General features: G+C 36.3%; 1 protein-coding gene across 4 annotated transcripts in view; it reads left to right on the forward strand.

Annotated features, from left to right (window-relative positions):
- The window catches only part of CC2D2A (coiled-coil and C2 domain containing 2A), a 54,593-nt gene that overhangs the window by 13,526 nt on the left and 13,459 nt on the right, over positions 1 to 27,608 (forward strand). For all 4 annotated transcript variants that reach the window (XM_027686474.1, XM_027686471.1, XM_027686473.1 and 1 more), the window contains exons 8-24: positions 435 to 566; positions 2,517 to 2,726; positions 4,671 to 4,771; positions 7,616 to 7,756; positions 8,166 to 8,322; positions 9,649 to 9,881; positions 10,801 to 10,978; positions 12,160 to 12,316; positions 13,407 to 13,554; positions 15,763 to 15,901; positions 16,656 to 16,859; positions 20,361 to 20,453; positions 22,135 to 22,226; positions 24,071 to 24,238; positions 25,690 to 25,795; positions 27,170 to 27,279; positions 27,389 to 27,485. In XM_027686474.1, the coding sequence (XP_027542275.1) occupies positions 435 to 566; positions 2,517 to 2,726; positions 4,671 to 4,771; positions 7,616 to 7,756; positions 8,166 to 8,322; positions 9,649 to 9,881; positions 10,801 to 10,978; positions 12,160 to 12,316; positions 13,407 to 13,554; positions 15,763 to 15,901; positions 16,656 to 16,859; positions 20,361 to 20,453; positions 22,135 to 22,226; positions 24,071 to 24,238; positions 25,690 to 25,795; positions 27,170 to 27,279; positions 27,389 to 27,485 (2,466 nt within the window). The remainder of the gene's footprint in view (positions 1 to 434; positions 567 to 2,516; positions 2,727 to 4,670; positions 4,772 to 7,615; positions 7,757 to 8,165; positions 8,323 to 9,648; positions 9,882 to 10,800; positions 10,979 to 12,159; positions 12,317 to 13,406; positions 13,555 to 15,762; positions 15,902 to 16,655; positions 16,860 to 20,360; positions 20,454 to 22,134; positions 22,227 to 24,070; positions 24,239 to 25,689; positions 25,796 to 27,169; positions 27,280 to 27,388; positions 27,486 to 27,608) is intronic.

Genomic DNA, 27,608 nt, shown 5'->3' on the forward strand with positions numbered 1-27,608 from the left:
CTACTTTCATATATGCTGTTTAAGTAGTGGACTAGATGATTTGAGAGATACTTTGATGAATTACCTGAACTTCCATTTAGGTCTTGTGTAAAACGACGTACAATTATTTCAGTTTTAGTGATTTAAGAAAGTAACATTTAAATAAGTGGTGTAAATGTTGATTTTTTTTTCCTTTCAAATCTGTAACACTGAATGTTGGAAGGAAAAAAATCAGTATACCTAAATTTTGAGCAACTCCTTGGTCTTTTGATTTCAAAACTTACCTATGTTATATTTGAAGATTTCATTTTGATGTCTTAGGAAAGTTTTGGTTATTTCAGGCACAAACAGTTCATAGTATCTTTTATTCTGTATTTTTTCCACAAGAATTATAATTTTGCAAGTAATTTGTGTAAAAAGTAAGAAACAAAACAAAATTATGTTTTTCTTTGTAGGGGAAAGAGTGGTTTGGTGACGATGGCAAAATCTTAGCATTGCCTAATCCAATTAAACAGTCTCCTACTAGGCCTCCAATATTTTCTCTTGAAGAAGGCATTGCACCAGAACTTGAAACAGTGTATAGAAAGGTAGGCATATTTCATATATGTGGAAATATATGACCCAATATCTCAGTTTTTCTGCACCAGAAACCCTGGTGACCTGAAGGGTTTTGTGCTAAGAACTATGACTGTTGACTGCTTTTCCACGACTGTTCTTTAAATGTGCTCTACATTTTCAAGTATATTCCACCTGTTTTATTCTGGAAAAATGCAGTCCAAAGAATGAAGAGTTAAGCTGATAGTACTGGTTGAAATAGAAAAGCATCAGTCCATGACAGTCACTAAGGTCTCTGTGAGGCACCCTTGGATATTCTCATGACAGAGTAGGGTAGTTCCTATATTAGTGTATTTGTAAACCTCCTCTAGGTAGGAGCTAATAGACAGACCTGGTCATCAGCAGCTGAAGAGAAATAATTGAAGAGAGTGTGCGTGATGGTTATTTTGTAGTGGTTAAACTCCTCCTTAATAAGTCTTTACATGCAGTTCACTCATATAGACAACAACATAATTTTGAGTTATGTAGCATCAATTCAGATATATTTGGGGAGTTGTGGGTTTATGTTGGTTTTTTTCTTTGTTGTTTTTCTTGTTTGGTTGCTTTGTTTTGTTTGCAGTTTTTTTTGTTACTGTTTTTCCCTCAATAACAGCATACCTACCCTGGCAAACAGCAGTTGCAATGTGCAATCAGTACAAATCAAAATAAGTTTCAATTAAAATGATTCAGCAAGCTTTAATTGTTCTGCTTGTTAGCACTCTTATTACCCTCTTGGAAAAACTGACTTTTAAGACTTCAAAGTAGATTCCTCTTTTGGGACACACGAGTGTTTCTGACTGCTGCTGTTGATAAAGATTTAAATGTGGCCCTTTAATTGATGCTGGTTATAAATACGCAAGTCACAGGATGCATCCAGCACCACTAATCTATGCAGGGTGTTTCTGTGGGCAGGAAAAGTTTACTGCTTAGATCTTGTAAAGATAGGCCAAGAGAACTTATGTTTTGAGAACACCATGTTTACGTGAACAGTGACATGTAAATATCCAAATCACTGTGGTAAGTAAGACACTGAGCTTAGGGGTCCTTTCTGGGCAGAGAAATAGTTAAAGCATAAGGAATTCAAAGCTGTCATTTTTCTGACAGATTACATCAAATCAAACATTTTGGTGAGAAACTGATGGTGGGAGGATCAGGTGGACTTAAGTGTATTTCATGACCATTTATATCAGTCCTGTAAAAGAGCTTTGCGACACCTAAATTACCCTCTTAATCCCCCCTTTTCCCATTCTCAGAAAGGGACTGCAACAAACAACTACATAAGTAACAACTTCATTTTTTATGAAGAATATCTCTGATTAACCTCTTCTGAAGGATTCTAAGAAGGAAGCAGCAGAAGTCAGGCTGGAAGTAGTGTTCATTCCCTTCTGCTTTCAGTAACTTGAGGATGTAAGCCATGAATGTCTTTAGGTTGCAGCGGGTTAAAGCAAACTTTTTAGACTTGGTTGCTGAAAGCTTTTATTGGACTTTAGTAGTCTGAATGTTCCTGGTGTTAGAATAGGGAAGGAAATAACATATTTCCTAATCTGCACATTCCAAATGGTCTACAAGGAGAGCTGTTCTCTGAGAGCTGGACTGTTTATCCTAGAGCTCAGTTCTGAGAGGAAATAAAGCCATACGAAACAAATGGATAAAAAGAGAACTCGTGGTTTTTTCTTTTTCTAATTCACTGTCATTGTCTTCATTGCTCAGCAAAACCTTCAGTACAGGCAGATGACTTCTTATCTCAGCCTCATATGGGCTATAAAATTCTGTTGTGTAGAATACCTGTGGTGGTTTTGTGCCACCCACTTATCAATTAAGCAGGAGATTAAGACTCAGTAGTTAAATGTAGGCAGTGCTAAATGGGTCATTTTCTGACACAAACTCTTTGAAAGATAGTGTTGTCAGAATTTGTAAATCCATTTTTAATTTTTTTCTTTCAGGCAATTAAAATGACATCTGCCAATCAGTATTTTGTTGGACCTGGAGATTTTCAGGGGCTATTTCAATTGGATATTGATATTTCTGGACTGATATTCACACATCATCCCTGCTTTAGCCGTGAGCATGTGTTAGCAGCTAAACTGGCTCAGTTATATGATCAGTATTTAGCAAGAAAACAGAAGAATCTTACCAAACTTCTCACAGACAAGGTATTTCTGGTCTGTCATCCTACCTTATTGAGATAATGGTGTGACAGTTTAAGGTAAAAGCTGAATTTGTCAGAAGCTAAAAAACCTAAATACTTGACTGAGGTTGTTGTGTGTTCAGTGCAGAATTGCATTTTTAAGATCATGAATTTCTTTGATCTTCGGATTTAAATTAACTCTGAGGTAAAAGGAATATAATAACATTTACATAGTATTCCTTAGAGTAGCCAAAATGTTTTCTAGATAAGATATTACAGTACAGCTGCTCTGGCAGGGAGACAGCAAAAGACAGTAGTTTCCTGTGTCACCCTTGTGGCATGGCAAAACCTGAGGCTGAATGTAGATTCTTCTGCTCCTGGCTCCATTACTGACTTGCTGTGTGAGCTTGGCTGGGCTGCTTATCCTCTGCATACCACCACTCTTCCTCCATTTGTACATTGGAAGTAATGGTAGTGGTCTTCTCTGGTGCAAATTTGTACATGAACACTAGGCATTGTTAGTACAATTCTAATGTCATCAGGGCACACAAGAATGCTTGTCTGTTAAAAATTAGATGGATATTAGATTTGAATTATTAAATTCAAATTTCCATAATTTCAAGATGATTATCATTTTCTACCCTGAAGAGCTACTAAAAGGGAAAAATCATCATTATAAGCAAGGTCATTTTTATATTAGTGTAATATGAGGGCCAGTAGGTGGTATAGAGATACTTCTGAATTTTTATAAAAAGCATTACGTTATAATTCTAATGTTGGAAAGATATTTCGTGTGGTGTCTCAAAATAATTCCTTGATATACTTTGGTCTGTCATTATTTTTGAAGGATATGCCTTAGTTCTCTGTGAAATGAGACATTTGGTTTCTCCATGCCTGCTTTACAGGAACCCACACAAGCACAGAATCAGTGAGGTTGGAAAAGACCTCTAAGATCATTGAGTCCAACCACTGCCAAATCTACCACAAAACCATGTCCCCAAATGCCACATCTGCACATCTTTTAAATCCCTCCAGGGATGGTGATTCATCCACTTCCCTGGGCAGCCTGTTCCAGCGCTTGGCAACCCTCTCAGTGAAGAAATTTTTCCTACCATCCAATCTACACCTCCCCTGGAACTTGAGGACATTTCCTGTTGTCCCATCACTTGTTACTTGAGAGAAGAGACCAGCATATCCATCTGACTACAACCTCCTTTCAAGGATTATTTAGCTTGGGGAAGAGGAGGCTCAGGGGGGACCTTCTCACTCTCTACAGCTACCTGAAAGGAGGTTGTAGTCAAGTGGGTGTCAGCCTCTTCTCCCAGGTAGCTAGTGACAGGACAAGAGGACATAGCCACACGTTGTGCCAGAGGAGGTTCAGGCTGGACATCAGGCAGAATTTCTTCACTGAAAGGGTAGTTAAGCGTTGGAATGGGCTGCCAAGGGAAGTGTTGGGGTCACCATCCCTGGAAGTGTTCAGGAAATGGCTGGATGTGGTACTTAGTGCTATGGTTTAGTTGACAAGGGGTGTGTTTGGTCAAAGGTTGAACTCGATGATATTGGAATTATTTTCTAACCTTAATGATTCTATGATTCTGTGATTTTCTAGGATTGCCTTTAGTGACTCTTCCTAGTCCCAAAAAAGACTTTTGTGAAAGATGGTTTTTTTCTCAGACTCACTTTTCCCCCACACACACCTCTTTGATTCCTGAGCTTTCAGAATAATCCCTAGATCAGTCTTTTCTCCTTGATTAGATCTGTCACAGTGATCAGGGTCTGTAAATCTCGCTGATACATCCAGGATCCTAATTAGAATTTCATGTTGAAGAATCATGGCAAAGCCCTATAATTACAGAATCAAGATAGTTCAGAATTTTCTGTCATATAGTAACTAGCTCTTTCATGTCAAGGTACATTACACTGTATGCCTCGTTAAGCCATCTGTTAATTGTTTGTTTGCTTGTTTAAGCTGCATGCTTTGAGGAATGCTGTGCAATGTAGTATAGAAGGTGCTGGTGATGGTGTTCCTGTGGCACAACAGAGCATATCTGAATACAAAATGGAGGTCAGGTAGGTATGAATCCATTAAATCATTTCTTTTTAAAACTATATTCCTTTTTTCCTTTACATGTTGATACAGAATATGACTCATGTTAGACTTTTAAATTCTGCTGTAAATACCTCTAGAATAATTTTGAGGATTTAAGAGTTCTCACTGATAAGTTGCATAAAAAAATATGAAGAAAATACAGTTTAGGCTGAAATTTTGTTTCAAAAGTGGTCTAATTTGATTACCTTTTATTAATTACTTAGTAACTATTTAGTAGTGTGTTTTGTGCAATTAAAATTTAAATAAAATAAAGTTTTGGTAAACCTCAGCTGGGTAACATAATTTTTTGAACAGACAAAGCCCCTTGTTTTTTCCATCCTCTTCCTCATTACACAAGTATTCTTGACTCGCTTCCCATTCTTAGATATTTTGCCCTGTTTTTGCTAATAGGCTAATACAAATAAAATGGTAGAATTTTGTTTTACAAGATTACAGTTATTGTTCTTGGACAATAGCTGGCTAGTAAAAATATATTACAGTTTTTGGCTTGGTAGTGATAGTTTCTATTATTTCTGGCAGATGGATAGTGGTGAACTGTAAGTGTAAGCAGTATGACAAAAGAAGTTATTTTGGAGATCCATGTTGAACAGCCTTTTAACTAGTAGATAATAAAAATCTGAAAGTTTTCACCTATCTTAAAGTAGTCAATAATGTATTAATTTAAAGAAACAGAACTTTAGACTGATATAGTGAGTCACATGATAACAAAGTATTAAAAAAATTAATAACAATTCTACTTTCAGCCTTGAAATCTACATCTGCTTACACTTACACATCCACACACTCCTCTTAGACTGGGAATTGCTGCTTCAGGTTTTCATTCTTCAAGTACAGAGCATGAAGTAGTCTATAATGTAGTATTTTATACTGAGGGACAAAGACTTCCTTCCGTTGAAAATAGAGTAACTTTTTTTAGTATCTTCTTAACACATCTGCTAGAGGACTGGGAGCAGGAGGTGTGCAGTGACCATACAATACCTCTGAGACAGGAGCTCTCACCAGGGAAGCTGTGGGAATGGTAATGAGGACATTCACTGTGGGAACAAGGTTCTTGGATTTTGGCACCAACTTTGAGGCTTGTTTGATGTTATTTTCAAATTAGATAAAATATTTTTTCTGGGTATCTTAAGTGTTTTTCTAGGTCTTGAGTGCTTTAGTTTAGTGTCATGCTATTACGAATCTGGAGAAACTCTGCTCAAATCAGTGAGATCACTTGTGCCTAATTAACATTAGATGAGCTTGGCTGGTATTGTTCTAGGGCTTTTCATATCATAAAGAAAAGCTGTAGCTTTTCTTTCTGGCTACAGCTCTATTGTTGGAAACCGTTACACATATGAAGCTCAGTTAGGCTCAGGAATTTTTGCTGTCAGGGTGTTTAATACTAACTTGGACCACGTATTTTGGTAAAAACATCAGATCTGCCTTGTCTCTCTTTTAACCTTGCATTCCCCTGATGGTCAATGTAATACATTCATGAGAAATTGTAGAGATGAAGAGACCATGGTAGGTAGCGTGGAAAATAATCTAATTGTTTCCTCCACCCTCCAATAACATAACAGATGTATACACTTTGCTGTCTGTAGATCAAAGCTGTAGATTTCCATTGGTTTGAGGAAGAAATGTTGTCTGAATAAAGAAAAGTTCTGCAAATTTCAGTCCTATTGTCCTCGTTTTCTGAAGGAGGAAGACAATGTATGCTGCCAATTCTGTGATTCAGGTTCTTGTGGGTGATGTGTTTTAGCAGAGGTGATTCTCTACTGAAAGGTCCTGCTTCCAAATCCAATACATTAGATAAGTGTAATTACTGACCTGTATTTTCCTCATGTCTTTAAGTTTCGTCTTCTAGCTTTATCTGGTAGACAAAAAAGAAAAGGTTGTTAAGCTGCATGGATAGTAATATTCCAACTGCTAGCTAATGAAGTGGAGAAGTTACTCATATTGCTTTCTGAAAAGTCTGTATTTCTTTGTTACTTCTTTTGGCTAAATTTGCTTATCCTTTTAAATGAGGTGTGGTGTATTTCTTCTCTTATCTCTTAATTCAGCTTCAGTCTTCCACATTCTCTGAATAATACAAGTAGTAATGTGTGGTAATAATACAAGTAGTAATCTTTCTTTTTTTTTAAATAACGTGATTTTTACTACACATGTTTATCTACAAAGATAGTACTGGAAACAGCCTGTGCTTATGCTGCATGCACATTTCCATGGGAGGTGTGTATTGGTCATTAAAAGTGCTAATAAATAGCCCTTTTACAAACAGATTAGAGGATGGAAATGTGAAATACCAGTACTGAGACAAAAAAAGGCCATGTTAATTTTGTTTCTGTTAAGAACCTTGTAGGGCTTTCAGAGAACTTGTATTACTACATTACTTCATCTCTGCAAGTCCTTTTTACTGGAGCTAGAAGCACATGAAGTTTAAAACATCTTTTGTAATGTGTGCATGTAATAAGCACTACTCCCTAGCAGCAGTGTAGGTTTCCTGGGCTGTTGTTTACATGAATTGACTTTAAAATATTTTTAATTACGTGCAGCTGTAATAAGCATTTCCGAAAACTTTGAGATCTCTAGAGAATGAACTTAATTGAAATCAGATTGTTCAAAATGCAAGAGACTGAAGTACAGAAGGAAATCAAATCCTGCCATCTTCAAGTCTGAGTTTTATGCTCCTTGGATTTAAACCACTGGAGCCATCAATCAAATTGAAACCCACATCTCTTGGCTTCTGGTATCCAAAGTTTTTTATCTGTTCCACTAAGTTAGACAATTCTGATTGATTTGGTGCTGTGTATGTATATTTCTAGAGAAACCAGAAGACTTCGTGATGCTGAACAAGAAAAAGACAGAATGTTGCTTAAGACCATTATCAAAGTTTGGAAACAAATGAAATCCCTCCGTGACTTTCAGAAGTTCACTAACACACCCATGAAACTTTATTTGAGGAAGTATGTTTTGATAACACTTTTTGTGCTTCATTTGCTAGCAGTAGAGTTGCAATAAGATTAATTAATTTGGGAACTTACAATTCTGATATGAAGGGTGAAGTAAGACTTTGAGTAGTGTCTGGCACTGTTTGAGCCTGCCATTGTTCTTTTTGAGTTTAGGGAAGAGGGAAGGTTAAAATAACAAGTAATTACTGTAACAGAAAGGAAATGAGTAATTATATTAGTTCTGTGTAACAACTATCTGCTATCAACTCCTAGAGTATCTATGCTAGTGTTTTTAAAGAGAGCACACTCTTTCATTATATAAAGATATAATGAAGTCAAATGGAGAAGTAGATTTCTATTATCTATTACAGGCTTAATTGTAGCCCTTATTTTATGCAACATGTTGATAGTTGTTGTTTTGAAGGGAAGAGGTTGATCAACAATCAGATGAGAAAGCATATGAAGCAGAAATTCAGGCTGAGATAAAGGAATTACTAGAAGAATATATGGAAGAATATGAAAAGAAAATGGAGGAGTATAAAACTGAGCTACAAGACTGGAAGTCCTGGAAGAAGACGCAGGTTTGTTTAAATCATTCATTTTCACAAAGAATAAAATTATTACTAAATGTGTTAGATACAGGAAAAAAAAGGTTTCAAGATAGTTATGCATTATTTTATAATGTGTGTCTACTTAAATTTGTTAGTCAGTTAATTGTTAATTGAAAAATTAGAATGTGCTTTTACCTCTGAAAAGCTTTATTGATAATAGTCAGTACTGTAGTTAAGGTCTCAGTTGTGCTTCAGAGGGATATTGAGGAATACAGGAGCTATGGCAATAGCCTTTGAAATAGGCAGTGGCAAGTACCAGCAAAATCAGATGTGCTTTTATAGTTAGGTAGGAATGTACTGGATACCTCAGGGTAATGGTGATTATACTACCCAGTTTGAATACCCTGGTTTTTTGGATACAAAAGCAAAATAAAGTTTAAGGGAATAATTTAATTACAGTTTTCAAGAATCCAGAGCATTTGCTGATACTGTTATGGAGAGTTTTTTCATATATAAGCAGCATCTATGGAAGCCACTTCAAATGTTTAAGAGGATGCTTATCTGCAGATATTGGAAATTCCTGTTAGCAGAACTCAAGTGAGCACCTGACTCATTAGTCAACTCACTTGTAGGATAAGATGAATAAATGTAAACCTGGAAATGAAGGCAGGTGATCTTGAGCATTGATCCTAATGGGAACTCTTCATCCATGAGTTATGCCTTCACAAAAACTATGGTGGGTAATTCCAGCCACAGCTGCTCTTGGCATCTTTTATTGTGCTAAGCACGAACTGTCTTGAGGTTGAGATGATTGTAGTTCTTCTCTTTTAGAATGAAATGTAATACACAGACCCAGATGTAATACATCATGCCCAGAAGTGCTTTATTTTATTTTACTCAAAGTACTTTTTTGGTTCATCAGTGCTTTTGGTGTCTTACCAGCAAAGATCACATGAATCTAAGGAAGACACTAAAGGTAGATGAGACTAGATAACTACTGGTTGAGTAACCTTCCTTCAACCCTAACAGAATGTACATGGCAACTCAGGCAAAATGAGAACTCAGCAGCTCACCAGAATGTTTAAGAAGTATGTTTATTTGTAAGTTGGTAGGGAAGGTTAAGTAAATGTTTTGTTTGAAGCACATACGGTTTTGAAGCATATGAATAGAATGTGTTCTGAATCTGAAGTAGTCCTTTTAGAATGAGAGAAATCTTTTGTTTGTGTAATGTTAAAATTATACAGTCATTTTACTGTACATACATATGTATTTATCACTTGCAAATCAAGAGAACAAGAAAAAAAATTCCACAGATTGAAACAAGTTCAGTAAGAACATTATTATTTTTATACGCAGAAGTCCAAGAAGAAAAAAAAGAAAAAAGACATTCATGAAGATGAAGAATCAGAAGATTATGATTTTGATGAGGAACGTATAAAACCCGTCCCACCTAAAATGGCCAGTAGACTGGAAATAGAGCAGCAGGTTAGAGAAAAAGCTGACAGCTGCAGAAGGAAACCTGGAGAGCCTGTTCTAATTCCTGAGCTGGTCCTCTCAGGAAACATAACTCCAACTGAGGAGTGCCCTCGGTAAGATAAATGTTGGCCTGCAAATTACCTTGTTTATGATTTTCTGCTGCTATTTATTAATTGGCTGTTTATACAACTTCAGAAGCATGAGCTCACCATTCTGTTTAGCCTAGTGATGAAACTTCTGAAGCTGATATAACTTAATTTGTTTTCAAGTCATATGTAACCTTGTATATAGTGGACTTAGAGAACGCATGTCTGCCCATTCCCTTTGAACCTTCTGATGTTCCTTGAGCATCTACACAGAACAGTGGTGTAGATATCAAGAAGTTGTTTTCAGTGTAGAGTCTAGGTCACTTCAGTCAGAACTGCTCTCACTAGCTAGTCCTTTACAGCAGGTCTGTGCTGTAGTCAACAAAGGGAAAATAAAGAAATTGTGTAGAAAACCAGAGATTTCACTGTGGATAAAATAAATAAATAAATGTACTTGTTTTATGTTAGTTTCCACATTTACACACACAATTTCACATACATCTACCGGATTTCAGTAATTTGAAAACTGCTTTGTTTTGTACTTACTTGGCAAATAAGTTCATCAGGGAATACTGCTTGGCTGTTCTACTCCCAGTGACTAAAAACTTCAATATCTTAACTCAATTTGATATAATTTGTTGTGCTTTGGAGGAAAGGAGTAGAAGAGAATTTTTTTTTCCTAAATAACTTCTTTTATATGGAGGTAGCTTTAGTAGACCCAAAATTTTACTTGTTCATTTTTAAATCATTTTGTATTCATGAGAAGATAAAACAACTGTTAAATAATATTTTAAAGTCATTCCTGTGTAGTGACCTTTTTGGAAGACTACCATCCTTATTTAGGTGGGTTCTGTTTCCTCGTGAGAAATCAGTTTCTTATTAAAAATAACAAAATAATAAAAATGTTATTAAATACTATATAACAGCTTGTTTGACATATTTACAGAGCAGAAGTTTTGCGGCGGGAAGATGTGAAGAAGCGCTCAGCATTTATAAAAGTCCTTTTCAACTCCAAAGAAGTGTCAAGGACTGTTACCCGACCAATAAGTTCTGATTTTAGAGTTCATTTTGGACAGATTTTCAATTTACAAATAATCAATTGGCCAGAGAGTTTGAAACTACAGGTAGATGATTTATCATGGTAACTTTTAAAAAGGTGATATGAAATGTAATTACTCCTCTAATGCTTGTGTTTTGCTCTATGGTAGTGTCATAAAGACTAAAAAACCTGTGAAAGACCTTTTGTACATCGTCAATTTTATGCTCCTTCCTTGCTTTTACAGTCACAAATTTTTAATGCTGCTGCTACATTTTTGATGCTTCTGCTTTCTATATATATAGAACATGACTATGGGTTGCTTGGGAGAAATTAAATAGTTGGGACGTGATTAAATATGTTAGTGGGTCAGCCTCTTAGTTTTAGAAAAACTGATTTGTTTTGCAGATAAAATTGCTGTAGTAGTCTTCTTAAAACATCATTGTCCACACAGTAAAACCATCATATTGTTTACTGGAAGGGGATAAGAAAAAAAAAGTCATTGCTAGTAATGTCCATAACTACACTTGACTTGATCAGCAGTGCAGTTAAGCAAACCACAACCACCCCCATACCAAGTATGAATTAATAAATTATTCACATGAATACTTCTCAGAATTAATACAAGTTATTTTTAGGGGGAACCAGAATCAGGATCCTACTTCTTTTGTTAGATGACTCCTCCAGTTAGGTAACCACTGGTAGTTCAGGGGACAGCATATACCCCTTCTGCTCCATTTATTTAATTTCAGTTTTATATCAATTAAAAAGGAAAAGGAATACTATCTTCTTGAATTAAAAACATCTGAATGGAGAAATCACTTACATCACTCTGAGCCTGCAGCTGACCAGGAAACAGCCTGCAGTGCTGCCAGAATGGGGACTGTGTGCCACACCCTGCCTTTTGTGGAAAGGGAGAATTACTGAGGCAGAATCCCTTCAGAATCTTCCTCTAATGCCAGCAACTGCCATAAGTAGTTGCCTGTTGTACAATGATGCTCTTTAAAGCCTAGAGTTTGTCATACTGATCTCAGGTGCGTTAGAAAGGTGAAAAGGATATACTTTTAAGAAGAGTTCAGATCAAGTTAGCTGCTGGTGGCTGAAATGTCTGCTAATTGGATATTTTAGGAGGTAAATTAATACAGTTACCTTAAATTATTTATTTCATGCTTAAGTCATAGTAAAACTTTTTGTCCCAATTCCCTACAATATGTTTTCATATTATACTCACATAAATTTTTCACTATGTCTGTCACTGCGATTTTCTAGATTTATGAAACAATGGGTATAAGCAGTACCACCTTGTTGGCTGAGGTGTTCATACCTGTTCCTGAGACTGCAGTTCTGACAGGCAGCACTCCTCTGGAAGAAATAGAGTTCAGCAGCAATCAGCGTGTGATGTTGGACCATGAAGGAGTTGGGAGCGGTAGGGAGTCTTGTCTTCCTCCCTTCAGTGTTTCTCATGTGCTGAAACTGTGTAGCAGTAAGAGGTTGGAGAATGTTTCAGAGTAAATTCTTCTAAAAGCACTTCCGGCTTCTGTAACTGGATCTTATAAAGTAGTCACGATCCTTATTACTGAAATTTGAGGTGGAATTTTTATGTCTCGCTAATTTTAAGCTCCATATAGTAAAAATGTATGTGTTTATTATTTGGCTTGTAGTAGTAATGGAGCTTTACTAGCTGTAGAAGATGTTTGGATCTTTTTGAGCATTTAAGTAATCAGGACTCTGATACTGCAGAGCAAGCACATACTAATCATTGTAGCTCCAGTGATTTTAATGTTTTAAATCACCGAAGAACTGTCGGTAGAAGTGTATATGCAGAGTAATTTTTTGTCTTCCTGTTTGCTTGGCTGACAACCTGCACACACCTTACCCTGGGACTTCAGAAAGATAAACCAAGGGAGAGATAGGAAAAGGGGAAACAAGAAGAATACATAGTAGCATATGGAACTTTCAAGTTTATATAAACGTTTGAACAGCATTGTGAGATGAATGAGTTGCTCAGATAAAAAGCTGAGGAAGAAAGAAATGTGGTAAAAAAATTGGTACAGCAAATGTATGTGTAAATGTCATTAACTGTGATGACCATCTCCACAATTGTGTGTCACAAAGCTTTAGGACTGACTTTTCAGTCATACATAATACTTTTGACTCTGAATTTCTGTTTTGTTAATAACAGTATGCTGAATCTGAAAACTACCAGAAATATTAAGTGATGTGCATCTCTGAGGGGAAAAAAAAAAAAGAGATTTTGGCATAGCTTTCAAGGCTTAGCCTTTCCTTCCAATGCAAATGAAATGCCTTTCTGTAGGTGTAATGGAATCTTTCACTTATTTCTCTTTATTAGAGCAGAGTTCTTCCCCACAGCATGCGGCAGAATTGCTTCGCATTAACCCATTTATATAAAGGCACAGGTTATTTGACTGCTTATTTCCAGGAAATATTTTTAAAAATGTTTCGACACTGTGTTTGAATGCATAAATATACTACTTTGGATTTTTCTCCCTTGATAGGTGTGTCCTTTTCCTTTGAAGCTGATGGCAGCAACAAAATGACTCTAATGACCTCTGGGAAAGTATCCAATAGTGTCTCTTGGGCAGTTGGAGAAAAAGGAATCCCCTTAATTCCTCCGGTATCTCAGCAAAACACAGGCATTCCAAGGTAATATGATATGAATTTTTAGTGATTCATGGGAAACTGATTATACTAGTGTTAAAAAAAATAGACTTTCATAATCAAGAATTTACGTAATCTTTTTCCGTAAGTTTGGAATTTTTATTTTGCCCTGTAACCGCCTGCAAATATCTTAGATCACACGTTTTTGGTAAATAGATTTTAGGTAGAAATTTTACCTTTTAGCATAATTTTTCTAGATAGCATTAAAGTTAAACTCAAGCTGATTAATTCAATTTTATGATTTTCTAATAGGAAGTGAATATATTTTCAAGGAACCTTCCTGTAATCATTTTGCTAAGAACAGAGACTCCAGCTCTTTCTTATCTGAAGTGCATTTGGAGACGCTGTTTGGACACATGCTTTAACTGCCTTTTCTGTCTTTAATGATAAAAATTATGCTATGAAAGCAGTAGAAGTTAGTATGGGGACTTGACTCTGTTGGTGAATTTATCAGTGGAAAATTGTCATCTGTCAGATCAGTCCAAGATAATACTGTTCCATGATTTTTCTCCATGAGAAGCATGTGGAACTGCAGAAATGAGTATATTATTCCATTCAAAACAATATAATTTGCCCTGTGGCTGCAAATTGGATATTGTTGATTATTTGTCCATTTTGTTGGTTTTATGTAATTCCATGAAGTCAGGGAGATGATACATAAAGTCTGCTTTTGTGATGTTCTCAGGTACCTTCACTGCCCTATACTTATTAATACTGAGCAAGTATTTCTGCCAGCTGATTAGTTTGTGTTGGATTTTTATTTATTTAGAGGCTAGTCACTGGCCTACAAATCACTCTGTTACTATATTTGACCAAAGCTGCAGCCACTCAAGTACTTTGCTGGTCAGGTTGTCAGTAACCTGCTGACTTCAGTGAGACTAGAATAGCATGAGATTTAAACAAAAAGGTGGATTCCCAAAGGCTAACTTTAAACTCTGGAGACTCATCACTGTAGTAAATGGAAAACTGAAGAATGACAAAAGGAAGTTAGCTGTAAAACACTCTTCTTTGAATCACCTTCTGCAGATGAACAGCTCTCTGTGACTTTCTATTGTCTGTTGGGAAAGTCAGAGACAAGATTTTCATGACTAATGTTACTTTTTGCTGCCCATGAGCTTTTCAGCACAATTGTGATTCTGTGTGCATGTGTTTAAGATCAGTGCCTAAAGATAACCTTGATGTTACCACTTTACCTGCTGCTGCAGTAACTGCTGGATATTTGGCTGATTCTAAAAGAAAGATCCTTAAGTTCTTGAAAATACTCAAGTCAATAGAGAACAAAGACTCAAATTAGCACCCCTAACAGGAAAAGGGGCAACATTCACTCCTGTGGTGTTTGCATGTCCTGGTGTGTTGGATTTATGTGGCAAGGTTTGGGTAGCAGTGGGGCTTCTGAGATGGCTTCTGTGAGAAGGTGCCAGGAGCCTGGTGAGCATGTCAGTGTACATATGGTCTCCAGACTACTTACCATACTTCCTTGCATCCTGTGAATCCAAGAAACTGAGCAGGAGCATCCAAAGGATAGGGAGTGGAGCTGGGACTCGTAGTTACAGGGAGGACCAAAAGCAGGACTGCACCACAAGAGAGAAGGTTGCAGGGGTTTCCCAAGCACAGGCAGTGTCCTTGCCAGCCTGCATGCAGTCTGGACATGATAGGCAGAGCAGAGTGCTGGCAGTAGTCCCACATATGGCAAGGGGAGGAATCAAGCCACAGGGTCTATCCAGAAACAGCAGGGAGGGGCAGAGACAAGGGCTATAATGTGGGTCTGGGAGCACCATCCGGGAGACAGGTCAAAGACAGGAGCTAAGATACAGTGCAAGCAAGGACTGTACATCCCAGTTCTTTGTCAAAGCTTTTATGTTAACTTTCATGCTGTGAGGCAATTTACCTTCTTACTTGCTAGTAAGCAGCAACATGGAATAGCATAGGTATATTATAAATGTATCAGTAAGCACCTTATTACATTGTATAAAAGTTCTCTTCCTCTGGTTCCCTCATATTTCCCCTTTACTTGGCTTTGCAATTGATCATTCCCTCAGTTACATAGCTGCAGCTAAGAATTGTGTACTGGAATTTACTGTTCAGGTTGTGGGGAGCTTTTTTGATTTTTTCTAAGATTGTTTTAAATACTCCTTTTATATTGCTAAATCATATGTCTTTTAGATGTAAGTTCTGCCAATTCTGTCTTTCTAGTGCTTTAAAAAATATTGATGCTATTGCATCCATTGGCACCTCGGGCTTAACTGATATGAAGAAACTAGCTAAGTGGGCAGCGGAAGCAAAACTTGATCCAAATGACCCAAACAATGCAGCTCTGATGCAGCTGATTATGGTAAGTGGTGTTTTCAGAGCTGTAGGGCTAATGGAGCTGTGAAACTCCTAGTCACCAGTACCTCCCCAGGCAATCTGCATGCATACCAGGGTGGTAGCAGCATTTGAATTTGTGATGGGCGTATTTGTGTGAGTGTTAAGAAGCAAAATGTCTACTAAAAATATGATTTATGAGTCCATTTAGTAGTGGGTTGTTTATTTATTAATGAGTATGATTCAATAAGCTATTCAGGAGTGACAAAAAATAGGTATAAGGAAATGCACACACTGACTAATTTATAAATTAAAAACAAAATGCAGATTTTGAGTTTGTTGTTTCCTTAAAGCACAGGGGGAATTCCCAGCCTACTTGTATGGTACTAAATAGGAAGTTGCTCATTTGTAACAATTGCACCAAGAGATCTAGTGTGTTGTAGAAGCTTCAGCTTTTCTAAACAACACCTTGCGGAGCTATTTACATGGCTGAAGTTGTGTAAATGGATTGTCTTTACAGTACAGCTCCCTAGATCATTCTGCCATGTCATAGTTTTCATACTCTAATCTTTTGTTTATGATACAGGGAAATAGAATTTTATTGTATTCTGTAGTATCTAATCTTATATATTTTGCTCAGCAAAACCCTACTTTAAAACACTTGGTATTTCAGTCTGTATGATCCATCTCAATTGCTTTTGCTTAAAATGAGCATCCTTGCAATCTGCAGGTAAAACTTACAGAAGTTATTTGAAAAATCTTTAATTTCTTTACTAATTTAGGTTGCTACAAGCGGAGAGGCACAGGTTCCTGATTTCTTCAGGTTGGAACAGTTGCAGCAAGAATTTAATTTTGTTTCTGATGAGGAGTTTAATAGATCAAAGAGATTCCGACTCTTGCGGCTCAGAAGTGGGGAGGTGGCAGAGTTCCGAAACTATAAGCAAGTCCCCTTACATGAACGAGAAATCAGTGAGAAAATCTTCCAGGTAGTATGTTATCTGAAATATTTCTTTTCTAGTTTTAATGCTAATAATATGGCAGTAATAATAGTTCAATTAAGTCAAATGATCCTTTTAAAGAATATAGAGCTATGCTGATATGAAAAAAAATGAAAATTTTATTCCTTCAATCTTTTCTAGTGGTATTTTAATCTAATTAAGATAGCTTCTTTCCGAGGCAGTAGTTCACTGTGTGAAAAGGAAAATAAAACAGAAAAACTGCTGTAGACACAAATGTTCTAAGATAGTTTTTGTTAAAGGTAAGAGACTTTTTTTCAAAGGGATTTCAGATTTAAAAAGGTAATGGAGAGATAATTCAGGTTTAGGCTTATTAGCTTTTGAGCCCTTTTTGTGGAGACCGTTGGAAGCAATGACTAGCAAGAATGAAAACCTTTTTATGTTTTACCATAGTCTGTGTTACAGATATTTCTGTTTTAGTACATTGCTCCAATCAGCTTGCCTGTCTGTTAATTACCTTACTGAAATGCAATGTGTGCATTTTTTTATTTGGGTCATACTTCAATTATTTTTATCTCAACTCCATTAGTAGTGTTAAATCATGCATTCTTTTGTTCTTTAGCAGTTTATGTAGCTAAGGAGCATTTGACTGTGCTCATTGTCTTAGCAGGAGCAGAATCATCTCAGATTCTGGCACTGCTGTTTCATCCCTACTTCTTCTTATATAAATTTATATGAAAAAAGTCTTTCTTCCTTTTCTATTGGATTATAGATATTTTAAAAAATATTTATTATTCAATCATGTCTCGGTCTTTACAATAAATATTTTTACTTTTTAAATTTTAGATTAGTTTTGTATGTTTTATTTAAAGATGTGCCATGTCTTTGCTGTACATTTCTGATCCAGTTGATTTTATGGACTAATTTTATTCTTTCATGTTATCATTCAAAGTTCAAAAACCATAGTTTAAGAATTCTTTTTGTGGGTTTTTTTCTTTCCTTAAGTGTTAATTGGATGAAGTCATGATTGCCCATTCTAGATTCATTTTATATGATGTGATCTTCAAAACTAAGTTTAAAGTTGTATTGTTCCTAGTTGGTTTACTAACTATTTGGCAAAGGAGTATGAAAATGCATAGAATCATGGAAATACTATTTGGAAAATATTATCTGGAGGTCATCTGGTCCTGCTTTCCACTAAAGTGGTGGAACTGTTGCCAGCACTAGATGAGGTCATCTGTGTATTTGTCTAGCCAAGTCTTGAAAATCTCTAAATAGGAGATTCCACAGCCTTTCTGGATAACCTGTTCCAGTGCTTCACTATCCTTCCAGTGATTGTTCAAAAAAAAAAAACCAACAAAACAAAAACCACCAAACCAAAACAAAAAACAGCGAAAAAAAAGTCATGTCCAACTTGAGCTTTGCAAGTTGTATTTAATGGCTGTTTTCCCTTGTTATACTGTCTGAAACTGGAGAGATGAGTTTGGCACCCTCTCCTTTGTAACTACCCCTCAACTTGTGGGCACATACTGCATTGCTCATTAATCTCTTCCTCACCAGTCTGGTGAATTTGAACATCTTCTCCAGTGCAAGAAAGACACTGAAATACTGGAGCAAGTCCAGTACAGAGCTATCAGAATATATACAGGGCTCAAGCACATGACCTACAAGGAAAGGCAGAAAGGACTGCAGGCAAGGCTGAGGGAGTTCAGTTCCTTCAGGAACTGAGCAAGGTGGTGCAGACAAAACAGAGTCAGACTCATCTTAGAGGTGAGATAATAATAGGCACTAATTACTACAAGAAAAATTCCAGTTAGATATAATGGAAACATTTTTCACAAAGAATGTATCCAAGTTCTAGAACACATTGTCCAGCAAGTTTGTAGACTTGTCATCTCTAGGGATACAGAAAATTCACCTGGCAAAAGCCCTGAGCATCCTGACTGGAGTTGTTCTGGCTCTGAGTGAGAGTTTGGATGAGACCACCGGAAGTTTCTCCCAACCTACATTATTCCAAGATTCTGACCTCTTCTTGTAGGTCATGTTCTCTAGGCCTCTGACTGCTTTAGCAATCCTTAAGTGCACCCCATCTAGTTTCTCCACATGCCTCTTGAATTGGCAGCTGCAAACTAGATGCATTATTTCAGGCATGCGCCCTCAAGTGTCAAGCTGGAGGAGCTGGTGATTTCCCTTTGTAGGCCATGCTGCTCCTTATGTATCCTGTGGTTTGCTTTTTGCTAAAAGAACATGTTGTTGTTGTCATACCATAACCCCCACATTTTTTTTCAATATGTCTGTTATTCTTCTGGTTGCTTTCCAGTTTGTGCTAGCACATGAAGTTGCTCCACCCTCAATACAGAACTTTGCCTTTTTTTTTATTAGTGCTTCAGTTTTCATAGTCTCCAATTATGAAGAGCTCTCTGAACTGTGGTTCAGTCAGTTGTTGTATTAACCACTCTTCCTAATCAAGTATCGTTGGTTAAATTTCTGACAGTGTCTCCTTATCCAGGTCACTGGTGAAGAAACTAAATAATGCTGGCCTTATAATTAATCCCAGGGGCACTTTGCTATTTGAAGGACACTAACTAGACATTGAGCTGTTCATCCTTAATGTTAGAGCTCAGACCTGAAGATTAATTTTACTAAGTACTTTTACATGATTAACTAGCTATGGTTCTAAAGCCAATGGGATTTGCAGACTGCCATTAAGTTGCAGATCCTGGGAGACCCTCGAAGTTGCATCAGTCAGTACAGCTTTCACTGTAGTCCACCAGAATAGTAACCACAACCCTGAGAAATATCCCATCAACATACTTCTCCCCAGGAACCAAGTAAATCTTTTTCTTGTGGTGGTACCCAAGATTCATCTCAGCCCCTCAGTTAGGCTACAGAATCTTTCATCAAACCTCAGGCAAAGCCAAATCTTCACACTGGCTTCTTCTTAAAGAACTTTTACTTTCTCACAATGTACAAAGAAGATTTTTGTTATGCTATAAAATCTCTTCAATATTTTTTTTTCTCAACAAACTCTACCAAAAGTAGAATTTCTTTGAGTTTTACACTCTATGAAAAGTAGTTACTAGTTACTTGGAAAAGTAGTTACTTGTATTAAAACACAGTTCAGATCTGAGGTCATCTTTCATGAATGCTGCATCATTTCTGTTTATAAAGGATTCTTCCTATTGCAGCTGCAGTAAGAGAAGCCACTTCTAGTTCAAATGGAATTTCAGTTTATAGCAGCAGGTCAAAGTTCAACTTTAAAAGAAGGGAGGGAAATCTTCAGGTAATCCTTCATGGTAATTTAAACCACATGAATCTTGTTACTTAATGGAATTCTTGTCTCTATTCATGGAAGTTTAGCAGTGCTATTACTTTATATATTAGCATTAAAAATAGCTTTATAAACATCTGATATCTGTTGTGGTTTACTGTGATCCCTACATTAATATTAATTAAATAGTTACCATTTTTCTTGTGTGTAATGAAGTTCTGAATATATATGGAATCACAAACTCTAGTAAATATCTTTAGGACTATGAGAAGAGACTGCAAGAGAGGGATGTGATTGACAGCAAAAATTATCTAGATGCACACAGAGCAGTTGTTGCCAACTATCTACAGAAGGTAAGATGCTAAAAATATGGATCCACTATATTTCTGTAAGGCCACGTGTTGCTCCTATAATTGGACACTTTTATTTCCATGAATACTAAAAACCTGAGTCATCTCTAAACGTGACCTACCTATCTTTAAAATTCCAAGTTGAGTCTGAAACTGGTCTAATTGAACAAGTGGAGGTCTATGAAATTTCATGTTATTGAAAAAGATGTAATGTAGAAAATGACCAGCCATTCTGGATTTTTCTAGCACTTCTGTAAATTCTTCTTTGTTTCAGTGTCCCAGAGATTTATACTGTTGTATCCCAGGAATTCGGTGATTTCCCTCTCTGCCCTATTTTCCTTGTTGTAAGCTCTGACGCTAAGAACTTAATTATCTCCATGAAAGTGGCCCTAACCACCGTTAAAAGTCATTTAATTCAATACACAGTGTCTTGTCCTGCAGCCTAAGGCAGAGGGCATATCTTCCATCACATTACCTTCACTGTGGTACCCTTATCTTTTTTAATTTATTTTTCTAGTCTGTTCATTATAGTAGTTTGACAATCTCTTTAATCCTTAGGGGGAAAAAATAGGAGAACAGTGGTCATCTAACCAAGAAAAGTTTGCAATTTCAGACTATTTTGGCAAAATAGCAAGTGCGAAATGTGGCTACCAGTTTCTTACCAGGAGTGGAAATACCAAAAAGTGTATCAAATCCTAGCCTGCCAGCAAGACATGAAATATGATGATAAGGTTGATTTAAAGTAGGACAAAACAAATTGTCTGCTAGAAAGAGTGGTTCGTGAAAGAACTAGACAATGAAGTGTTTAAATCTCCCAGGCAAGTGCCAAAGTCCAGATTCATTATGACAGTATAAAAAATTTATTTTTGACAAAGCTGTCATGTCTGTGTCAGCCCCGTATGCTTTGCATAGTATCAAACATATGGTTGTTGCAATGCACTGAATAGTAGTGTGATAGTACAGAGTAACATATATTATGATCCCTTTATTTGTCACTCTGTTAGATTAAATACAAGTAGCCTTTTTTAAAATAGCATTTGGGTATTTTACACTTTTATAAATTGTCAGATGTGCTTGAAAATTAGATTGCTCACATCAGAACTGAAATTCATTTCACTCTGAAATGTGATCATTATATGTCTATCACTTCGGATTTTGTAATAGCACAGAATATAAGGGCATTCCTAGCATTAGTGGTAGGAAAAAACGACTAAGGCGATATTGTGTCAGTCTGCTTTCACATAGCTGTTGGGAGAAGAGGGAAGACTTTGATCTCTGTGCTTCACTCTATGGCCTCAGAATAGAAATGAAAGGAGCTAAGGATTTTAAACATTTGCTCAAAATCATAGTATTTGTAATACAGGCTTCATCAGTTGTTCTGCAGTCCAAAGTATTTCTTTTATTCCCCTTAACTTGTACCATAGAGATTTCTCTACAGCCTTTTCTGCAACTTCATTTAGATGTGGAAAAGAGATGTCTGGTAGTGTAATTTATCGTTATGATTGTTTCTGATGATGAGCTGTAAGCAGAAATTTTTTTTGGACTGTGACCCTCTTAAAAGTGGGAAAAAAATAAAGAATCTGTATTTGGATGTTTTGTTTGTGTTTAGTAGACAGAATGCAAATATTTGCAGTGGTTTTGGATTAGAAATATACTTTTGGCTCTTCTCCCTCCCCATTCACAGGTTCGAGAATCAGTAATAAACCGTTTCCTCATAGCAAAACACCATTTCCTTCTCTCTGACCTTGTCAATGAAGAGGACATTCTGAGCCTGGGGTAAGGGAGCTATCTGTCTGTTCCAAATAAAAACATTAATGTAAAACCATCTGATTTTTTCCTTTTTTTGCAAAGTGTGTTAATGTGACTAACTGAAGTGATTTTGTGTTTAGTATAACATGTAAACTTTCAATCACTATGTACACCTCTGCCCGTACAGACACTGTATTGATAAACAAAGTGTGTGAAAACTTTTGTAAGAAAAAGTCTGGTTTTGACAGAAGTAAAGTGATAACATGTAAATAAGATATAGAAGGATATAATGCATCAAGTCGTGTGTGACCTGATAAGCTGAGCATAGCTCAGCCGGATGGAATATTTCGAATTATCAGACAAGTGTCAGAGGTAGTAACATTACTACTGGTTCTGTAGGTGATGCTTACTTAGTCAGTGCCTATGCCCTACAAGTAACATGCAGTAGTTTTTTAGCAGTAATTTTCTTTATTTTACTTCTCATGTATTTCTCTTTGCTGATGCTGAATGTTGTTTATGTTCAGAAAAGATATTGGGTTTGGAAATTACTGGTTTTTTTCTTTTAAGGTTATTGTTTCTTTTATTACTTAATCACTTTCCTTGGATTTTTGTTCCAAGTCCTATACTTATACCTTTTTACATTTATCAGTCATCACAGCATAGCTGACTCTTAATTGGTATTGCTCACTTAAAATTTGTGTAAGTAAACAAGTTGTGAAAGTTATTTTTTTCTTTCATGGAGAAGTTGTGTCTGTTCACTATAAACACAACATTCTTGTAATATTCAGTGGTTTTCATCCTGCTGTATAAATCTAAACAGTCCCATCTGCTGGAGACACAGAGACTTGCTCTCTTATAAAAGAGTTTATCCTTTATTTAGTTCATGTTTTCACACCACAGAATAGAAAAATCCAAACCAGACTATTATCAGCTGTTGGAGTTAGTTGTTTAAAATCAAATGCTTCATTGATATTTTCTAACCATTAATATTAATCCATATCAGATTCTATTTGCTGAGTTAAATGGCTAGTGAATTGAAAATACGCCGTGATTTGTTTAAAGCATTCACTCGGTGAGATAGTTCAATAACTCATGGTTTTGTGTTATTTTAACAGTAATTACTCTGATTTTTTTTTTATTATGTATAAAAAAATACCTTAAAAAACCCCCACCTGGATGCATTCCTGTGTAACCTGCTCTAGGTGACCCTGTCTTGGCAGGGGGATTGGACTAGATCATCTCCAGAGATCCCTTCCAACGCTAACAATTCTGTGATTCTGTGAAATAATACCATTGGCTATCAGTTTTTAAAGTGGATTTTGGATAGTCTGCAGTTGATATCATGACATGTAAAAATATACATCTGCATTTTATTTTTGTTTTCTTTTTCTTTGGTTCTGCTTTGCCTTGGGTTATAAGTTCTGAGGGTCCAGGGTATGTTGTGGTATATTCATTCTGCTTCCTTTCTGTGGCCTATTGTTCATTGTATGTAGCTGTGTAGTTAGATTTTTTGCCTCTTCCATACAGTGGTTATTGTCATCTGCTATATCCCTTGTTTATAGCACTGTAGTTTAGATCTGTCTTGAAGCTGTGTAATTGTCTTGTTTGTATCTTACTCAGTTTTGGGGGGGGGAGGACTGAACAAAAGTTTTTTGCACATTGAAGTTATAATTTCTGAAATATAAGACAGAACTGGATTGTGCAGTACTAAACAACTGCAACATTTTGACATTTCAGAGAGTTTTGTTTGGCACAAGCAAGAGCATATATTTCCTTTTTCTGTTAGTGCATAATTTTCATGTGTGTCATGGAGATATTAGAATGCTGGATTTTGTGCAAAACTGACTGAATATCTATTTTATGATTATTAGCATTTTGGGACTCGGCCTCTTCAAACTAGCAGAGCCAAAACGTCCATTAAGGCCAAGAAGAAAAGAAAGGAAGAGGGTCACAGCACAAAATTTGTCAGATGGAGACATAAAACTGTTAGTGAACATCATTAGAGCTTATGATATTCCAGTGAGAAAAACAGTGATGAGGTATGTTTAAATGCCTGTTTCCAGTACAGATTCATTTCTGGTTTCCGCTGGTTTGAGGACAGCTGAAGAAACTGATTTTGCAATTCAGCCATGTGTGTTTTGTTTTGATTCTCATGATAAAAACATACATTTGTCTTTTTATTAATAATGATAAATAACTGATATTTTATAAGTTTGTAGAATAATATGATCATTTTTCAGTAGTTGCTAAATTCAAGACATGTTTTACCAGAAACTGTGTTAATCTGCTTGATGAAAAAGCTGTCTGAAAGATAAGTTGCAGCTTTGACAACATTATAACTCTGGTAATATCAGATGAATTATACCTTAAGCAAATCTCTTCATTATACTCAGGGCAATTTTTAATTCATAATGTCTTAACAAGTATTAAAAAAAATCCAGTTCTTCATAGTGGAATACTGTATTTGCCTCCTGAGTGTAGCATGTTGGTCTTCTCCTTGATGAACTGTTTGTTTAAGTTAATAGACTGAGCCTAGTGTGGTTCTGACTAATTTTAAAGGTGACCTTTACCTTCAGGCACATTGAGGCAATGCCTGCACTGCGTGATGCTGTGTCATGTACAGACACTGGAGTTCTGAATAGTCTGGTTCAGTTCCAGAAGCAATGTATTAGTGCAGTGTTCTTTCTCCCCCAAAATGAATACACCTTGCATTTAACTCCGAGGTATTTTCAAGGTGGCCAATTACAGAATTTAGTGTCTTCTGCTGTTTTATCTTTTAGTATAATAGAGATTCTGTTGGATTTCTGTAAATAAGTTGATACTGAGAAAAGCAATTCATATTAGAAACTTGGACAGGAAAAAGAAGATGAAAATTTCAATTCATTAGCAATTTTACAAAAATAATTAAAATCCCTCCTAATCTTTTTGCATTATATGATCTCTTATTTTGAACTGTTAACCACATGAATAGTTATTCTTTTATAATCTCTTAATGTGGTGCTATTACAAAAAAATGTTATGCGGAAACACTATAAAAGTAAACATTTTAATATTTATTTTCTTTTATTTCACTCATGAGTTGCCAAATCTGTAATATTCATATGGATTCAATTTTGCCATAAAGGCCTTGCCTAAAGACTATGAAGTCTACACTATCTATGAATTCTGTGGGGATTCAGCTACTTGAACTTAAAAACTTGTAGCTCAAGGAGATTATATGGGGGAGGCAGAAAAAAAGTCTGGAGTTGGTAAGCTCTTCAGCAAAGAGTGCCTTCAGGCAGAAAGCCCTCTCTTGCTTGCTAGAACTATACACTGAATACCCCTTTCTAGCGTTCTTTTTGTGTTATTTCATCAAATAAATATCTTCCCAAGGTAAAAATATCAGGAGCATTTCCAGAATTCTATATGGCTAATACAGAATGTGAGAGATTCATATTTTGTAATGAATTCTCTGTCTTTCCTGCTTGCTGTTGTGTGTTTCCTCCCATAGCAAACTTCAACAACCATCAAAATCTTCAAGGTCCTTTAATGAGATGTTTGCAGCCTCTCCGTCAGCTCAGAGTCCAGCTAGTAGCCCAGACTGGGCATTCAACCAGGTATATTACAAAACTAACATTTTCTGCGAGGTTGTGAGCGTTCCCCTGTTCCACAGGCAGTAACTTTCACCATCAGAAAGGTATCTTATTGGTGAGGTTGGCTTGCCCACTCCTTTCTTGATCTCCAAAAAGATAGTAAAGCCACAAAAGGTTCAGAGAAAGGCAATGAGGATGTCAGATACACAGAATGGTAACTGTTCAGTGAAAAATGATGGGGCTTTCAGCCAGAACACCAATAACTACAAGTAGAGGAGGAGGAATATATAGTAGAAAGGCACAAAATCATGAGTCATATAGAGACTGGATAGGGATTGATTATTTCCTGGCTCTGTAAGTACAAACATGAGGGATTGTCAAATTAAGCTGGTAGGAGTTAGGTTCAAAACAAACAGAAGGTTGTGATTCTTCATGCAGCAGTTAGTTGGTGCCCAGAGAAGTTGCTTATGTGTATTGTGGACAAGAGAGGTTTGTTTGTGTTGAAGTGAGTATTGGACGAGTATTTGGAAGAATGATCCATGGGGAGCTGCTAAATAGAAAAATCATTACAGACTTATGGAAGTCTTTCATCTGAAAACGTTTGAAGCCTGGGAGAGTAATAGGAAAAAATATCATACATGCCTGCTCAGTCCTTACTCTTCTGTTTGTGTTGGCTGCTGGCCATTTTCACAGCCTGCATTTTGGGTCCAGTACACTCTTAGTCTAAATCAGCACATCCATTCTCATGGCTGACACTGAAATTACATCTGCTTGCTATTTAGAACTAAATTCAGCATTCTTCTGAATGAAGATGGAAGACCTTCAAGTTTTTTTCCTGTTTTTCTTATGGTTTTCCTTCTAATGCAGATAAGGTTCTGCCATATGCAGTTGAATGTTAATGAAGGCATTTTTAATCACATTAGGGGTTTGTTTTGTCTAGTAGAAGTTGCTTGTTTGTCATAGGAGCCAGTTTCAGGGACAACTGGGATTGTAGCAATAGGCTTCTTGGATTACAGATAAGAGGATACAAGTGCACTTTTTTTCCTCTGGTGTCCAGATCACATGTCCTGTTTCAGTTACCTTCCTTGATTAGATAGCCTGTAGCTTTTCTACTCTCAAGAGAAAATGTGGTTTTGCCAGTGTATATAAACATGTCAGGTATTCTGAATACACATAAACTTTTGGAAATGTTAGCATATAAAATATTTTTAAAAGGTCCATAAATGCTTTGAAGCCAGGGAATTGCAATATTTAAGGTGTATTAAAGTTATATCTGTGCTGAACCAGCCTGATCTCCACAAAGTATATGTTTATTTTTCTAAATACATGAAATGTGTAACTGAATGTGTTCTGATGAATTTCTACAGAGGTCTGTTTCCTTTGTTTTGGTCTCTGTAGGTTTTGGTCCGTCCTTTTGTAGAAGTTTCTTTTCAGCGAACAGTTTGCCGGACAACAACAGCAGAAGGTCCAAACCCCAACTGGAATGAGGAACTTGAGCTTCCATTTAGGTATTGCAAAATGAAACCAATTTCTGAATAACAATAACTGCATTTGCAAATTTATTCACATTTTCCTGTACTGTTCAAATAACTTTTTTGGTTTATTTAACCTTTTCAGAGCTCCTAATGGTGACTACAGCACCCACAGTTTGCAGTCAGTGAAAGATGAAGTCTTCATTAATGTTTTTGATGAAGTACTTCATGATGCTGTAGAGGTAAGTTCATAATTGAGGGACAGCATACATTACAGAATATTGGGAGCTTTTTGAAGATGACAGAACAAGACTTTTCCATGTAATAACTTTCTGAGGCACTTCCTGTGCCTCTCTTTTCTCTGT

This window comes from Neopelma chrysocephalum, unplaced genomic scaffold (genome assembly GCF_003984885.1).
Source record: "Neopelma chrysocephalum unplaced genomic scaffold, ASM398488v2 Primary Assembly neopelma1_71, whole genome shotgun sequence".
Taxonomy (NCBI): domain Eukaryota; kingdom Metazoa; phylum Chordata; class Aves; order Passeriformes; family Pipridae; genus Neopelma; species Neopelma chrysocephalum.